Source organism: Mirounga leonina, unplaced genomic scaffold (genome assembly GCF_011800145.1).
Source record: "Mirounga leonina isolate KUSES-001 unplaced genomic scaffold, KU_Mleo_1.0 Mir_150, whole genome shotgun sequence".
In the NCBI taxonomy this organism is placed as follows: Eukaryota; Metazoa; Chordata; class Mammalia; order Carnivora; family Phocidae; genus Mirounga; species Mirounga leonina.
Genome location: NW_023270374.1, coordinates 37,324,632 through 37,342,535, shown reverse-complemented (window position 1 = coordinate 37,342,535; position 17,904 = coordinate 37,324,632). Strand labels below are relative to the sequence as shown.

Genomic DNA, 17,904 nt, shown 5'->3' with positions numbered 1-17,904 from the left:
AAAATCCAAACACGCAGATATGTGTGAGGATTTTTAATTCACATTGGCCATTCATTTGACATTAGATTACCATGCAGGCCGACGGACCCCCCTGGTGCGCTGCCGTGCGCAGCCTCCCATCTGTGCTCTCCCTTCTTTCTCCGCACAGAAACCGCCTGTGGCTTCTTAGGACAATACTAATGGGCAGGCCAGGCAGTTCTTTGGCGCTCCCAGAATTAAAGCACATCATCTCTCGGGTCATGTCCCCAGTGCAGCCTCCGCCGGCCACGGAGCATGCAAGCCGCCGCTGGAAGTCGGGGTGACCGGGTGGGAGCAGGCCCTTGCTCAGGGCCCTGGCAGTTCTCCCCTGTGGCAAAGCGCGCTCAGCCGCGTCGGGGCTGCCTCCTCAGGCACTAAGAGGGGTCTGCTTTGCTCCGCAGGGGACAGCTGTGGGAAGGCTGGGAAGGTTAGAAGCAGCCGGCGGGCCTCCAGACCAGAGGCGCCATCTGACCGAACCGACCCATTTCAGGCGGGTCTGGGCTCCTGGCCAGGGGGGCCTGAGTCACGGGACCTGCTTTCCGTCAGCATGGCACGCTCTGGAAGACAGCCATCGGGAGCCGTGAATTTTCAGGAAGTCCGCTTCTGCCCCTGCTTTTGCTTTGGATTATACCTCACCAGCTGCACAAAAGGCATTTTCGGATCCAACGGTCACCACTAACCCTCTCTGAGAGGCTTCCAAAGGAGAAAGATTTTCTTTGGAAATTTCCCCCAACGGTGTTAAGTCACTGGAACTTTTTTTAAAATCCTAGGGGAAGAACGACCCTGTTTTAAATCCTCTTGTTCTTTTGGTTCGTCACAAAGGAGGACCTAAGGCTGCAGCAGGACAGACGCAACTTGCGGACGTTTGGAAACGGGGCCGAGTTCGACAAGGACTCAGCAGCACAGAAGAGGGGACTTTCATCGAGCACCATGATGCAGGCTGTCTCTGAAGAAACGGACTTCACTGTACATAGGAGACTATTTACGTGTAACCAGCGTGGGGACTCGCAGGGGAATCTAGTAAGAAAACCCAGTTTTCGAGAGTGGTGGTGTCAATAAATGGTCTGTGGCCAGTGTAACGAAAACCCCTTGCAGTTGTGGACATTTCTATTCCTGACCAGATACCATTTCTGCCAGTATTGCTTTGTTAACTGTCCCAGAACTGACGTTTTTTAAAGTACTGGAAAGAAACGAAGTTGATGTATGTTATGTCCCAGGTTTTAACAAAATTGTATTTGTAAAGAAATTTTGTAGTCTAAGTATTGTCATACAGTGTTCAAAGTCCCAACCAACGACCAGCAGTTCATATGAGGTAACCTTTAACATTTTGTAAAAGGCCGTTCTTGGGAGTTTTTTGGTGTGCTTGGTTTTTTTAAAAAAGCAGTCAACACCCTTTTGGAAGGAGACACTTAGGTTTTTCCAAGGGGGAACAGATGGGTATAAATTAATGACAAAAATTTATCATACTCCAGGAACCTTGCAGGTAAGTCTCACATTACACCCGCTTCAGGACCTCACTTTTTTAAAAATGTTCATTGACTGCAAAGCAATTCACCGTATTAGCCAACCCCTCTCTGTGCACCAGCTTGTCCAGCCCGGCAAAGATAGATAGCGGTCAGAGGCCAGGAGCAAGAAACAGGAGGATCCTCCCTCCTCGGCCATCACCCAGCCTGATGTGCTTCTCACCAAACAGACGGTGAAGAGGACCCCAAAGTGCTCACCTTTGAGAACAGCTCTGTGCTTTTCCAGCGTTCTGTTAACCTTAGAGAGATTGCTAGAATAATTTGAAACAGGATTCCTTAATCCAATCGGGATTTAAAAAAAAAAAAAAAAGAAAAGAGAAAGAAGCTCTTAGGCTTCAATTTTAAATAGAAACCTTTATTTACAATGACATCCAAAATGATAAGCAAAGCAGTCGTCAGAGCTTACCACTCAACCATCTCGTAAGTTATCCCATGTGGTCTGGATTCTTTGCAGTGTAAAGAACGATTCAGATTTTTAAAAGCAACATTTAATGTAAACTTGATTGAAACTGAATTCATTCTCAATACTATAAGTCAATTCCTGAGAATTTTAAATATTGCTCTCAGAATGACATTTCCATCATCGAAATTCCACATATTGGAAAGAGAGAGAAAGAAGGAAAGAAAAAACCACCTCGCTCATTAAACAGCTGACCTTGGGAGCTCAACAGCAGCTTGCTCCCCCGAAGCAGGGGGTTTCGTCTGTCCTACAGGCTTTACTCCTATGACGCCCCCACTCGTGAACAAAACGCATGGAACTGGACAGGCATATGGACAACTGGCAGTCCTTTCGAGGACAGCAAGCCAAGTACGTTCTGTACTCCCCCACCCCATACCCCCAACTCACCTAGATATTAAATACCAATTAACTAAGCAGTCCTGGTGATTGATATTTACACCTTTTCCATCAAGATGCATGATTTAGAAAAGTGGCATCATAATATGAACATTAACAATGAATTTCTATTTGTTTTTTTTTAAGAAGAAACGTATCTCCTTTATATCATTTTGATCTTTATAAAATATATATATTTATATTTATATATCTTTGGATTCAGCAAAAAAGTAGGTACTGGAAATATCGCACATTCTAAAAGCAGATGAAACAAATACCAAGGTTTAAAAAAGTGGGGGGTGGGGGTAAGGAGAGGTAGGCAGCAGGAGTACAAAGAGAAGTATCCAAAAAAGATAAAAGGGCAATAAAGGTAAAAACAAATTATCTCAAAAGACGGCATCTATTAGAAGAAAATCAAATTCTTAAGTTTGCACCAATAAAATGAACAAGTAGAAAATATAAAAACTTATAATAAACTTTCTCCTTTTTTTCCCATATAAAAAGGGGGTGCTGCCTTCCAGTTAGCCTGGAGTTGGGACTGAGGAAAAGAATCACAAAACTTTGTATTTTTTGTTTGTAATTTTTAAAAGTCAAGAAAGGTAAGAGCACCATTCCGTTTCTCCCCACACACATGACTTAAAACAAGAAAGGTTCAGATATATGTGACACAATTCTATCTAAAAAGACCGAGACTCTTACTCAGCTACATCTCTGTCTCCAGACAGGAGGATATGTTATCTGAAAAGTACAGGCCACTATGATGGAAGTTGATGGATTTACAATGTTCGATTTATTTTTAACCAGGAGGTGGGGGAGAGGGTGTCAAACCCAAATCTGTTCCAGTGGTGGTTCTGGAAATACAGGTTTCACTTATGCATAAGTCAAAGAAATTAAATGATCTTACCTTCAGAGACACCTAGAAAAATTGGCTAAACATGTATGAAATAAAAGAAAAATTAACTGGCTCTCGGTTATTGCTAGGAAATTGACACCAAAGCTAGCCACAGACCTTTGAAATTCACAGACATTTTAAAATCCAATTTCATTCAACTATTTATTTGAAGCTAATAAAGTAAACCAGATAAAAGGAATTAAAATTGACTTTTCTCTCTATTCCCAACGGACTGGGACAAGTGTCTTAAGCCTGGCAAGAGCAGAAAGGGGCGGTGGCAGGGAGTGCAAAGGCACTAGCTCAGCCAGACCGCAGCTCAGAAGCTGCAGACCCGGCCGCCCTGGAGGCTGAGCTCCCTGAGACACCACCTGGCGGCTGTTCCGGTTCTCAGGGACAAGGAGCGTGCCGCCTCCGAGTGACAACCGAGCAGACACTAGAAAACACACATCAAGGGGTCTACTCCTGAGATCTCAATGTGGGATTTGGGTCCTAGCAACCAAAACCTTAGAGCACTCCTACAGTGGATGAAGAGGCAACATACTCGATTAAAAAACAAAATACCGTGAATTGCTATTGTTTAATTTATGGACCACTTAAAATCCAAGATTCTTTTTTAAATCAAATTGCTTGATCTTTTAAAATTCTTCGTATCTTTTTTTAAAAGTTTATTTCCCCATATCTATTCTTTCCCCTAAAATTAACAAAGTGCTTAGTTCTGGTAGAGGAATTTAAAAGACAAATTTAAAACTCCTACATCTAAACAAATGATCTTTTTAAAAAGCATTTAGATTAAGAGACTGAAAAGAGAGAGGCCTCTAACACCAGAGCATGGGGGAGGGGGGCTCCGACCACCATGCCCTCGCCCAGGCCACAAAATTCAGGGGACGTCTGTGCGTAGCCTCACCGCACTGAGCTTACTGAAGTCAACAATGTTAAATATTTAGCTTCACAAACTCTGTAAAAATGAGTTGTTGTGACCTGCAAAAAAGGTATATACATATTTTACATAATACAATATCTTAAAGGCCGTATTTACAAAAGAAAATCTATTCACAGAAACACTGCGAAATTCTGATTCAGAATGCAGTACCTGGCCTTGGGTTTTCTGCAGTTTATTTTCAAAAAGCATTATTGCTCTACCATATAGGCAAAGGGTGACACCAGTACTTTCAACAACAACAAAAACCATCGCTCGTGTCCAACGGATTAGTTCAGACAAAAACCGGGAATGTGGTTCACCATTCCTCAAGACCTCAAGAATATTGCATTTATCCATTACTTTTTAAATAAAGTGCACTCGGCTGCACGTTAGCATGTGAAAAATTGCTACTGCTGCAACTAAATACTGTCATCTCACTGTCCCTTCCGCAAAGCCATGTGACATCAAGGACAGCCCCTGGAGGTGAAGTATTACAGGACAGTTAGGGACAGAGGAAGTTCCTACTCAGGAAAAAGTCCAGGACAGTCAAGAACAGGGCTGGAACAACTCAACACCATCATTAGAAGACAAGAATTCAGAAAGGCCAACTTCTCGGGACAGAGTCAGGTGAGGACACAGAACTATCTGGTCGTGAGAAGGACACGTGAAGGCCGCGACTGTGCTCTCCACCCAGTACTGCCACTGGAGAAACCAGACCTCCTTGCCTCTCTGGGCTTCTCCGAGGTTCTCTAGCCCACCCACATTTATCTGAAACACTCTGACAGCCAGGCAGAAAGAAGGGACACAAGAGAGTTTCGGGATCAGTAACACTCCGTACCTCCAGAATCCCATTCCTAAGAGGCAGAATGCCAAAAATATTTGTTTTGAACTCCATGACACACAGGAGGAGGAATAATACAGAGAGACATCGCATGTCCACTTCAAACCCAGTCCTGCTGAAATGGCATCACTCGGAATACCCTTCCCAGAGTTCAAAGCTGGTTCTTTCCTCAGAGCTGGGTGTGCAGGACAATGATTCTTTACTCCCGATAATCCCAGTGCCGGGTCATTTTGTACAGTGATTTCCTTGGAGGTCCTGATGTACAGGGTGTCAGCAGTATTTCTGTTAACAACCAGAAGACACGTGAGTAAAACACACGCTCTGTACAACACAGAATCCACAGCGCCTGCAACAGGACTGTGGCTGACAGATTCAGATCCCTTAGATTAAGCCACATTACCAAAGGTACTGAATGGCCCAGTGCCTTCAAACCACAAGTATTTCAATGACTCTAGTTTTGAGTTCTATGCCCAAGTTAAAAACCTGCTGAGGTCCTTTAGACTACAGATGAAGCTTTGGCTCTCTCCAGAGAACAGGACAAACTTTCTGAGAACAGGAAGGGATAGACCCCCCCCATACCTGATCAGGACCCATGGGCATGCCAGCCATGGGCATGGAGTTCATGTTCATCTGTCCCATGGGACCACTGCTCCCATTCATGTGCACCATACTGTACGCTGCAGGGCTCCCCTGGTGGGCGAACTGCTGCTGGGGAAAGGAGCTGTAAACAAAGTGTGAGATTACCACACGGGTCACTCTAGTCACAACCGACATGCACATAGAGACCACCACGATTCTGTCAAATGTCTCTGCTTCAGCAGAGAACCCGAGGGAGAAGACTGCCCCTGCCTTCTGTGTTTCCACAGCTGCCTGTGGACACGTGGAGGGCAGGAAGGAGTCTCAAAATGGAGGAGCCAAATAACACACTTTCTAATATGAACCCAGGCCTTTTGATCTCTCCATCCACTCAGGCTTGACTGAAAAATGCAGAGGATACTTGCCTGTATTTTGGGCGCTAGAACATGAATGACTTTTCAAGTCCCTGTTCCTCACCTGTTCCTGGCCAAGTTTCCTGACGGCCAGCCCTTTATTTCCGAGGACTGATACATGGGTGTGGTCTGAGGGTGCTGCATCATGGGATTCTGGGAGGGACCCATTCTTGAGGGCATCATTGCATTGGGAGGACTAGACACTCGACCAAAGGCCGGATCTGGTTGCTGTCCCATTCCTTTAAAAAAGAAGGAAGAAAAAGAAATTGCAACGCTCAAGGGGGACCTTCCTCAGAGTCTCCGTTTTCTACAGAAACTTTATGTTCTCTTCTAAAGGCAGGTGAAGACAGTGCCGCAAGCTACTGCCTGCCAGTTCCTCTTGCTTCTCACTGAGAAGACAACTGAAGGAATGGGCTTACCGCACAGAGCAGACCGTCTCGACCACCTGAAGAGCTGTTACTTCACGGAGATTTCTGTATAAAAGGGATTCCACCTCATGCTACTCACATCACTCTGTCCCTCTGTCCCCAGCTGGCAGACGTGCACCTAAAATGTAATCTCCCCAAAAGATACTCTATCCCCACTCCCATCATGTTCCTGGAATCTCTCAAAGACTGACCTGAAGATGTAAGCTGCACTACTGTAATGAATATACCCAAGTCACCAAGGAAAGGACCCCAAAGCCCACATGGCATTCTTCTCACTCACATGACCAAGCATTCGAAGCCTGTAGAGTTCAACTAGACTGGGATATACTGGGACATACTGGGGCGGGGGGGGAGGGGGGTAGAAACCGGGGGGCTTTCTTCCAAAAAAAGAAAGTGGGGAGCTGAAAAAAAAAGACCGGGGGGGGGGGGGAATGCTCCACTCTGACAGATCATCTACCAGGATTACAATCACCTGTGCACTACAATAACCACTTCTGGGGGTTTTTTTGTTTTTGTTTTTGTTTTTTTTAGACCAACCAGTTTTTCTCCATTCTGACTACAAGAGCATCGTCTCCTGTTTGGGGTGCTCTGTCCTCCCGTCTTCCACTCTCCCTGCTCTCCTTGCTGTCCTTCTGATGCAGGTGCCTCACAGGCCTCAAGTGCCCTTGCCCCAGTGCAAATCTAAACACATCTATGAACATTCAGTGACTTGCCACCGCCTTCAGAATGACACCAAACTCTTCAAGACTTCTAGGGTTCGTCTGATCTGGCCTCTACTTGTGCCTTGTCAGTCTCATTGGTCACCATCCCTTGTTCTGTTATTTTTAATTAATTCTATCTTTCTAGTTAATGACAAAAAGGGAGTAAGTACTATTTGGCGTTTAACGTGCAACAGATCTGTTACTCTGGGGAAGCCATTTTCACCATCAAAATTTACCATAATTTGGTGGATATGGAAACTGCTGGGGAGAAGCCTGCGGCATCACGGGCCCTGCTAGAACCCCATCCATGCTGGGGGAGGCGGTCACGTTCGGGGGCGGGCTGAAGGCCTGCGGCTGCGGCGGCTGCGGCTGCATCACGGCCACCCGCTGCTGTCGGAAGTGATGACTCAGCAGCTCCCTGCTGCGCTGAGCCACCATCTGGGCGTTCAGAAAACCCTGCTAATACCCAAGGAAGAATGCAGTTACACACACGTAGCAGGAACCAGCCAATTCATACACACGGGACCACCACCATACATTAGGCGGGAGAGAAAAACACCCAATGCCTTTCTTCCTACAAAAGGAAAAATGCACAATCCTCCTTTTGGTAAAGGCATCGTGGCTAGGTGGGGCAGACGGGGTGCAGAACAGAGCCCTGGAAACTGTTTGGGCAAGCTGTCAAACTTTCACACTGAAAACATTCCTCAAAGTGAGAGAACATTTAAGGGTAGAATTTGAGGACAAGTTTTTCAGAAACTATGAAATAAAACTACAAGATGGAAAAGGACAGCAATAAGAGGGTGGGAGGAGGGGCCCGCCAAAAGAACGGGGTTATACTCAATAAACAGGAGTCTACCCCAGAAGGGCCTGTATAGTCTCTGAAAGCTTTTGAAACCAGAGATGGAGGATTAGGAGCAGCTGTCTGGAAGTTCAGGAGGTAACATGGTCAAAGCACAGAACCAAAAAGCTGACTTGGGCCCTATCAGCTGGGAGAAAGCAACTGCAAAAAGCAAACTTTTATCTTTCTGGAGGGCATCGTAGCTCAGCTTATTCAAGATGTCGGATTATCAAAGTACTTCCAAGCAGGCCTAAGACAGCAAATACTGGGCGCTTCAGAGTGGGATGTTTTGTTTGTTTTTACAATCATTATGAACAGTCTTTCCAACCACAGTAAAGGACTTTTGTGTGGTCATCTGCCTCGTGCACATTAAGAAAATACCTTAGGACAGTCTCCACCTTGAGCTGGAGGTACAGAAAACTTGAACATCATCCTTCCCACTATGGGAAACAAGTCATCTCAGAGATAGTCCTTGAGAGTCGGATTATGTATTATTTACTTTTTTCTTCTTACAATCTCATATTTTACCAATGAGCATATAGTTTCATAACCCAGAAACAAAGAAAAGTTTACAGATTTATTATTTTAAATCCCGAAAAAGTGTCAGCTGTTTTCACAACACAGCAAATCACAAAGGGAATTAATTAAAAAAACACGAATCCATGGTTTTAATAAAAGAGCCTCCCCTCCTGATTCTTCCTCATCACCAGCAAGAGAGAAGAATGGAAGAGGAAGTGTGATGAGAGCAAGGAATGGTTTCTTACACAAGAAACTGGGAACTGCTGTGTTTCAACATACATTTACTGAGGGCCAAGTACGGACCAGGCCCTGTGCAGGGCCCACGGGAGTGACTGTGGACAGACTCACTTTCCTCACCTGGGAGGTGACCTGGGGCTGCATCATGGGCCTCACCACGGCAGCACTCCCAGCAGTGGGGCTGTCCATTTTCATCTCCAGGGCCTGACGGCTCTGATTCAAAAACTGGGGAGAGACAGGTTGGTTAGGATGCAAGTGGAGCGTGTCACTGAGCCCCAAACAGCTTTCTAAATCCTCAGCACCACCCGGTAAGATCATGATGCTACTTCCAACACATTAACCTGGTTAAGTCACATCTACACTGAACCAGTATACTTCCATACTTCAAAAAATTCAGGCTGAAAAGTCCTTGGCAAGCATATGAAGCTTTATTGTTTGGCATCAGGAAGAAAAATAAAAATATAAATCTGCAGCTTAAAGAGTATCTTCAACAGAAACTCAAAGGATTCATTAAGTCAGATTTTCTGTGGGATTGTTTAGGCCATTAGGGAAATAGCTTTAATTTGCTCAGACCAACACTAAATAAACTACCTCTTCTGTTAGCTTTTCCTAAGTAACTTTTAGTGGAAAGAAGTGGTAAAAAGTAAAACGATACCATGATTGTACTAACACAGCTTTGCAGAGTACCTACATTGACTTTTAGTAGTATTAATACCCTAGAAGTCTCTGGCTCACTGGACCTGACACTCACTCATTCATCAGCTTATATGGTTCGGTTCTGCCACATTTAATAACTCAGCATACCCAAGACATAAACAATATAAATAATTAAATTTTAAAAGATGTGCTGGAGATTAAGGAAACAATAAAAAAGCAAACTCCTAGTTTAGAATATTAAGAGAGTTGAAGTTTTATAAAACATCTAGAAAGCAGAGGTTCCATAAAAAGAATGTTCAAATCAGTAAGTATCTGGTATGAATATTAAGGACTTTTTTAAAAATAGAAATCATCTACCTCTAAGCCATCAAAAAATACTTTTCTCCCCCAAGTGCCATCCCCTCGGACATTTTTCACTTTTTAACCTGTACAATAGAATAATCTTATCAAAAGGTAAGGAGGACCTGACCAATTCCAGCAGGACCACTCCCTAACAAGGAACTACCTGTACAAACAAATGTTACACAAAAGTCAAAACAAAAAAGTGTGAGATGGCAAGAGAGAGAGAGGCAGTGGCAAAAGCCCTGAAGAACAAAGCCTGACAACCAATCAAACAGGAGGCAGCCAGAGGGAAGGCGTGTCTGGCTGAGGCGAGCTCGAGGCTGCTTACCTGCTGGCCCTGCAGCCTCTGCTGAAGCTGCATCCGGAGCTGCTTGGGGGTGTTTGTCCGGGGTCTCATGATGTTGGCCCTTGGGTGCATTCCTTGGAGAGGAAAATTGCCTTGCTGGTTCATCTGATTCATCATTGAGTTAAAAGATGGTGATTGTCCCTGAAGATTAAAGCCTCCCTGCACTGGAGGCCCCTGTGGCGGGTACGTCTGCCCATATAATGCTGCCTTCTGATCCATCATTACTGCCGCTTCTTGGCCCTGGAAAGCATCCTGTTTGGACTCCAAAGCTTGTCCCTTAAACATCAAACACATAAATGAACAGTAAAGTACATCTGGAAAGCAACAGAAATCAAATGCTCCAAGGAAGGTAAAAAATAAAGTCAATACATGCAAACAAGGATGCCACAGAATTCCAAAAGTAAAATCAAGTTTATTGTCTGAAGTTCCATGAGAACACAGACCATGACCCATGTTTTCACAAATGTGTCCCAGTCCCTAGCACAGTCTCACACAGACAAAGAGTACCTGGAGAAATGCTATTTGTTCCAGACCAGATTTCTGTACCAACACAGACCTCCGAAGCCAAGTATAAAAAAACTAACTAAAATTGTGATCAATTCTCATATAATTAGTATAGGAATATTTTGATGGTGATCAGAGGTGATTTTGGAAGAGACCGGGGAAATCAACATAATCTCATATCCCCCGAAGCGTATTACTAGTTGTACAAATAAAACCTAAAGGTGGCCGTCCACTACAATTTGTATGGCTGGAGGGATTATTAAGAAACCCATTCATTCAACAAGTATTTATCAAGTGCCTGCTATGTGCTTGGCATCACTTCTCTACATGCAAAGGATATGTATGCAGTAAAGTCGAACAGGTAACAGAACAACAGTGAAAACAAATGTTCCGAAGGAGTGAAGAGCCTGCCACACTGAGACAAGAAAAGCCTGTCAGGTACTGCGCTCACCTTTACCTTCTTATCCACGGGCACACAGTGTATGTGTGCAGGCAACAGTCTCACCCCAAAACACACGTCACCCCACTGTGACAGTGACCCCACCCTCGATTTCCCCACCTCTCTGACCTCTCCTTGGAGGCATGGTAGGCATTCATCAGGGTTCAGTCCTAGGCCCCTCTTCTTTCCTCTAGCTACATCTTCTACTCTGGTCTTCTCATCTACTAGCGACAACGGCCAAACTCGTCTCCAGTTCAAGTGTCTCTGAGTTCTGACTCTGCTTACGCAAATGCCTGCTTAACAACTTCACCTGGATGTCACCGGCATCTCAGGAGTTCACGCGCAGAAAAAACAAGTCATGATTCCCAACAGCCCCTCCCCCAAAAGACCCGGATCTTCCTCCAATCCTCCCCTCATGGCAACATGGCAACACCATGTGCCCAGAACTAAAGCCAGCAATCTGGATTCCTCACATTCTCCCTTTCCAAGCGTGTGCGTGCACACACACACACACACAGGCACACACAGTCCACCGAGTCCTGTCAGTTTTTCTTCCATATGACGTATCACACAGCCTTCCCTTCTTCCATTCCACTGCTATGACCCTCTCCAAGACACATTCTTGGACTCTTGTAGTAAATGGTTCTATGCATCTGCTCTGTCCCATCATTCTAATTCCCTTCTCCAGAAAGGAATCTGAAATCTCTTTCTATAAAGTAAATCATACTGTAAGTTAAACATGGATTAACCTTGCATGTCTACCTCCTTTCTCTTGCTAACTCTACTAAAGGAATAGCAAAGAATTTAAAAGGTAGTATCCTGGGGCGCATGGGTGGCTCACTCGGCTAAGTGTCTGCCTTCAGCTCAGGTCATGATCCCAGGGTCCTGGGATCGAGCCCCACATCGGGCTCCCTGCTCCTTGGGAAGCCTGCTTCTCCCTCTCCTACTCCCCCTACTTGTGTTCCCTCTCTCCTCGTCTCTCTCTCTGTCAAATAATAAATAAAATCTTTTTAAAAAGTTATTTATTAAAATAAATAAATGAAAGGTAGCATCTATCCACAAAGCAATGAGAATAAGAAAGGCAACAAAGTATTTCAACAGGCGTTTGCAAGACAGAAAAAGAGAGGAGCAACCAACTCAAGAAAGTAGAGAAGCTGAGATCCATGTGCCTGTAGGGGAAAACATGTAAGACCCAAGCAAATGTTTCCCACGGAGCCAATGACAGACTCCACTGGGGATGTAGAGGGTCAGGCAAAGTGCTCAAACGTGGCTGGTTAGGAATCTGAGTAGAGAGCAGGGGAGCAGCTACCTCCCAGCCCCTAACCTGCTCCCCAATTCTGCATAGCCATGTAGCTATACCTTCTACCTACTTACTCCCTCAACTACCTCAGTTCTGGGACACCAAGCAGAGCAGAGAGGTAAGAGCAAGCAGAAGCTGAAAACAGGAAATCTTATTTATAATTTCTAGTAAAATTTTTATATTTTATATCTTAACACTCTGGTATCATCAACTTGCCTCCCAGCCCAGCTCCCAAAATGCAACCAGGTAATTTAAAATTCCCAGGCAAGGAAAACTATACAGTGTGAGTAGAAGAGGAGGTGGTAACAGCTCCACATGTTGCAATTTGGGGAGTCCTGAAATAAAAGGGCTAGCCCCCCCATCAAATACTTTCAGTGAAGACTGATTCTTTTTAATACATCATACTTAAATATAAAAAGATAGTCAAGGATTTCAAGATATGTGATGGTGAAAGCTTCCAACATGAAAGGGACACAAACAAGTAAAAAGTAACTCAGAAACAAGGAAAATAGAGATTAAAAAACACAGATTCAGTGTAATACCCAACATGTCAATAGATATCCCAAAGAGGTAAGAAAATACAGGAGATAAAATGATTAAAGAAATGATACCAAATGACATGTCTGATAAGCTTTAGAAATATTCAACCCTAAAAAAAATTTTTTTTAAAAGAAAAAGACATTCAGCCCCATTACCAATAAATGCAATTAAAACTCACAAATTAAAAAGAAGAGAGAAGAGAAACGATACACAAAAATACCCCCAAACCAAAAGGAGTCTCTGTGCATCTGACATACAGCAGAATGAATGAGATAAGACCCACACCATGATAAGGTTTCATGCAACTTTAGAAGGAAAAAGTTCCTGAATAATTCCAGAGACAATCAATGGGTCGCACACGAAAGAGCAGGAATCAGACTGAAATATGAGTCCATGGCAACAGTGGACGCCAAAAAACTGTGGAACAACTCTTTCAAAATTCTAAGAGGAAATTATTTTCAACCCAAAATTTAATACACAGCCAGACATGCAAGGGATGCAATAAAGATATTTTCAGACACACAAGGGCCCAATACACTTAACGTCATGTCTAAAATGACAAGTTTTGCTCAAAACTACACCAGGGGTACCACAAAATAAATGGCATATATGCACCATTTTACCTTTCTAAATCCAAAAATTCCTGAATTCCAGAGCATACCTGACCCCGAGGTTCTCAGACAAGGGAAAATGAATGCAGTCAGCTATCGTAACAGGAAATCAACAGATACAGACTGAAGTTGAAGAAGAATAGCTGCATACTCATAGTACTTAGAAATATACCCCAAATAGTTTGAGTTTCACTATCTCTGAGTGGGGCAAATGCGTGTGATTTTTCAAAAAGTCTATTTTTGTACCATTTTACAGTTTGAAACACAGGTTACTTGGCTAAAAATAAAAATTAACTAGAACAAAAAAGGAAAGCAAGCTTAAAATCTTCCATGGCTTCCCAATATAACAGAAAAATTCCAGACTCCATAAGATGGTTTGTGGAACCAGCTTCCGTTTACTTCTCCATCGACGTCTCAAAGAAATCCCTCTCTGCTCTCACGGACTTTCAGTCGCTTGGTAGAACCCCGCCCTTCCCTGCCTGAGGCCTCTGAGTTAGCTGTACCTCTTCTGGAACATTCTTCCCCTAGCTGATTGCCGAGCTGGCTCCATCTCATCCTTCAAATGTCACCTTACATGTCATCTGCCCAAAAAAAGCTTTCCTGACCACTCACCCCAGTCCCCAGTAATTCTTTATCTCATCATTCTGGACTTGAAAACACAAACATTTTTAAACTAAAGAGTAAGACTACAACAAGCCCCCACTAAAAAGAAACTGGGAAAACTATTCAAATATATTAGACAAGTAAACAGCCTTCAAATCACAGCTCAGATAGAAGAAATTATTTCAGAGAAAGTAATTTAGAGAATTAGAGAAAAATGCTGACACCCTAAGAAAAGGTCCTTTTGTGACACAGGCCCTTCGTGCTGATCTCCACCACACCATGTCTGCCTCCATCCGGGTGGCTCCTTGCCTGATGTGTGCCTGCTCCAGTGCAATCTGAGCTTTGGGAGCAGAAATTAATTTGTTCATTACTGCCCCTCAGCCTCTAAAAAAAGACTAACTGGCATACAAAAGACAAATACTTGTTCAATGAAAGAATCAACAAGTCAATAACTAAACTTGCATAAAGTACTGTTGCAGATAAAAACCCCATCAGGAAACTATTTTTAAAACATATAAATGACCAAAAAACATGAAATATGTTCAGTCTTGCAAATCAACAAAATACAATTTAAAACAAGCATGTTTGGGCACCTGGGTGGCTCAGGCAGTCAAGCCTCCAACTCCTGATTTCGGCTCAGGTCATGATCTCAGGGTTGTGAGATCGAGCCCCACACTGGGCTCCAAACTAGGCGTGGAGCTTGCTTAAGAGTCTCTCTCCTTCCCCTTTGCTCCTCCCAGCCTCCTCCTCTCTCCCTCTTCGGAAAAAACAAACAAACAAACACACATACACATGCACCTCTGGGTGCCTGGCTGTCTCAGTCAGAAGAACACATGACTCTTCATCTTGGGGTTGTGAGTTCGAGCCCCACACTGGTGTAAGAGATTACTTAAATATAAAATCATTAAAAAAATAAAAATAAAACAAGCATCTTTGTTGCCAATCAGACTGGGAAAGATTTAAAAGAATAATCATGCTCAGTATTTGTTTCATCACTTGCTTGTCCACACTGTGTCTTTCATCTACTTGGGCCACAGCACAGTGCTTGTGAGGGTGAGGAACCCCAATCCTCAGCCTCTGTGTAGGAAAGCAGCTGTATGATCCTTTAGGAAAACCACCTACAAAACTCTAAAATATACACTCTCTCTAACCCAATCAACCTTTCTCTCAGACTGTAGGTAAGAAAAACTAAGTGAACAGGATGGGAGTAATTCATAGAATTGTTTATGATAATTATTTAGAAACAATTTAACTTTCATCAGTAGAGTACTGGTTAAATAGTGTTCTCTATAGTAGATACTACATGCCTATTAAAATTAAAGACATATATATTAAACAAAAAAAGATGACTGAGGGGCACCTGGCTGGCCCAGTGGATGGAGCTTGTGGCTCTTGGTCTCGGGGTTGTGAGTTGGGAGTCCCATGTTGGGCGTAGAGATTACTTTAAAAAATGAAAAAATAAAAAATTAAATAAAAAATTTAAAAAGATGACTGAGGGATTAAAGAGGATTTTTCATTTTTTTTTTAATATGTACTTTTTTTTTGTCATTGCCAGATTTTACATAATGATCATTAACTATTTTATCATTAGAACAGAGAAAGCTCTTTCCGGCTTAAATAAAATTTTAAGGGGTAGTTCAAGCTTATCGGTCTCTGTGTAGCCCTCACATCCACCCTCAGCCACGTGAGATGCCGTTCTTCAGCGCCAGGGGCATGAAAATGGTATTGCTAGAGACATACATCATCACTGCTCTACATTTCCCACCCACCCTTTACAAACTTCCGTGGCAGTGCTTGCCACAGAGGAGTATGATCCTTTGTGTGACCCCCTAAGAATCCTGCTTAATTATCATTGAGTACGTACCTATACACTGCCCCCCCACACAAACGGTTCTTTCCGTTTCAAAAACATAGGTTTGTGAATGACATATTTTCATAAGGCTGCACAGGTAACTGGGAATGAGAGATGCTATTGTTGAGATGTTCATATTTCATATTCACTACTGTAACTGGGTTTTGTTTGACACAAAAAAAAGCTTGTCTCCTCAGAGTATACACTGCTTGGCCAGGTAGTAAAAAGAGTTAATTATAAAAATGAGGATTCAACTAACATAAGTAAAAAACAGCATTTTTAAAACTGCATAGAAGGGGCGCCTGGGTGGCTCGGTCGTTAAGCATCTGCCCAGGGTCCTGGGATCGAGCCCCGCATCAGGCTCCTGGCTCTGCAGGAAGCCTGCTTCTCCCTCTCCCACTCCCCCTGCTTGTGTTCCCTCTCTCGCCGCTATGTCTGTCTCTGTCAAATAAATAAAATCTTTAAATAAATAAATAAATAAAACCGCATAGAAAATTTTATTGGATCATTTCTATAGCTGCCTAAAATTGGACAGCTTTACAAAACAGTAGGCTGCTGGCAATATGATTTCTAAATTTAACACTGGCCTCCATGAATGTAGTGATGTAACTCAAGTTAACAGGAAAGATTCCCAGACAGGCATTCACGTGCGTGGCTTCATGGATGTGCGCACACACATGCTCATTTGAGAGCGTGCACATATACACCTCCATTTCCGTGTTAGTGCCACCTACTTGATTTACAAGTTCAGGGATGCCCAGAGCTCTGTCAATTTCTTCCAAGCCTGTGGCATCTGTGTTGCTCAAGAGAGTGTGCAGCTGGTCCAACAATGCTCTTTCATCACTCTGCCCTTCTAGGTTAGAAGGTGGCCCAAGGAGATCATCCAGGGAATTCCTAAGAAGTGGCCTAAAAAGAGATTTGCAATCAATGTCAATGCTGCTTTTCCTCACACACACACACACACACACACACACAGTAACCACGCACATTTTTAATACACAGTAATAACTTAAATATGACGAGTACAAATAATAAACCAAGTAACAGAGAAGAGCAAATGGCACCAACTTAAATTGAAGGCCCACAATTTTAAACTGAGCCAGGCCATCTTACAACCACCACATCTAGCTTACACATATCTAATTTACAATCCCACCACCAAAATGTAACTACTAGATCCCCAGACATGTGAGGGGATAGCAGAGGCTGAGGGGGATGGGCTAGTACAAGAATAGAAGTGGTAGTAGTTACGCTATTTGTTAACTTGAAGAAATCAACAAAGGACCAGGAAAATTAAAAAAAAAAAAACCCAACACAGAAATGTTGAACTATCAGCAAACTGAACCCGGGACCTGCCAAAATAACTTTTTGTTATCCTTGGCCCACAGAGCTCACGTATTAACAAGTATAATACAAACTCCATACACCTACAGTAAGGTGCCACAGTCCTCCAACATATTAGAAGGACACAGAACCAGATATTCATTCTGCCTCAGAAAAAAATTCCATCATGAGACTATTTGTTCTCCATTGAATAGAGAAGCACTCAAGCTAATAAACTCACATAGCTATGCCACTGTCTACTCAATAGCTCGATTTTTTTCTTTGCTTAATTAAAGAATTCAAGTTACACTTGACTTTTACAGGTGGCTTCTTTCATGCAAATGAGTTACTGACCAAGCTAAATAAAAATGAAATACAGACAAAATCCACATCTTTCTTTCACAAAAACAGAGTGCTACAGTTCACTTTCACCATCCCTGAAATGTTTTAAATAATTTTAGAAAAGAATTATCAAAATCCTTAAAAATTAATCTGCCAGAAAACTGAGGCTCACCCCCTGAACACCATTTATCTTCTCAAACTGGTGGTCATCTACCCTCTCCAGGTTGAGCACTCACTGGTCCTGACAGCTGAACAATGAGGCGGTCTCCTCCCTCGCTGGCTTGCTGCCTCACCTCGATTTTTAC

General features: G+C 43.3%; 2 protein-coding genes across 10 annotated transcripts in view; one reads left to right on the top strand and one right to left on the bottom strand.

Annotated features, from left to right (window-relative positions):
* Positions 1–1,822, top strand: part of SULF2 (sulfatase 2) — a 116,064-nt gene extending 114,242 nt beyond the window's left edge. For all 3 annotated transcript variants that reach the window (XM_035006504.1, XM_035006502.1, XM_035006503.1), the window contains one exon: positions 420–1,822. In XM_035006504.1, coding sequence (XP_034862395.1) covers positions 420–450 — 31 coding nt within the window. In that variant the 3' untranslated portion in view covers positions 451–1,822. The remainder of the gene's footprint in view (positions 1–419) is intronic.
* Positions 1,823–1,875: 53 nt separating this feature from the next.
* The window catches only part of NCOA3 (nuclear receptor coactivator 3), a 132,419-nt gene continuing 116,390 nt past the window's right edge, over positions 1,876–17,904 (bottom strand). For 4 of the 7 annotated variants that reach the window (XM_035006496.1, XM_035006495.1, XM_035006498.1 and 1 more), the window contains 7 exons: positions 16,669–16,840; positions 10,068–10,361; positions 8,852–8,965; positions 7,383–7,605; positions 6,082–6,256; positions 5,608–5,749; positions 1,876–5,310 (listed from right to left, as the gene is read on the bottom strand). In XM_035006496.1, the coding sequence (XP_034862387.1) occupies positions 5,299–5,310; positions 5,608–5,749; positions 6,082–6,256; positions 7,383–7,605; positions 8,852–8,965; positions 10,068–10,361; positions 16,669–16,840 (1,132 nt within the window). In that variant the 3' untranslated portion in view covers positions 1,876–5,298. The remainder of the gene's footprint in view (positions 5,311–5,607; positions 5,750–6,081; positions 6,257–7,382; positions 7,606–8,851; positions 8,966–10,067; positions 10,362–16,668; positions 16,841–17,904) is intronic. The other 3 variants (XM_035006499.1, XM_035006500.1, XM_035006501.1) reach the window with 3 other exon arrangements.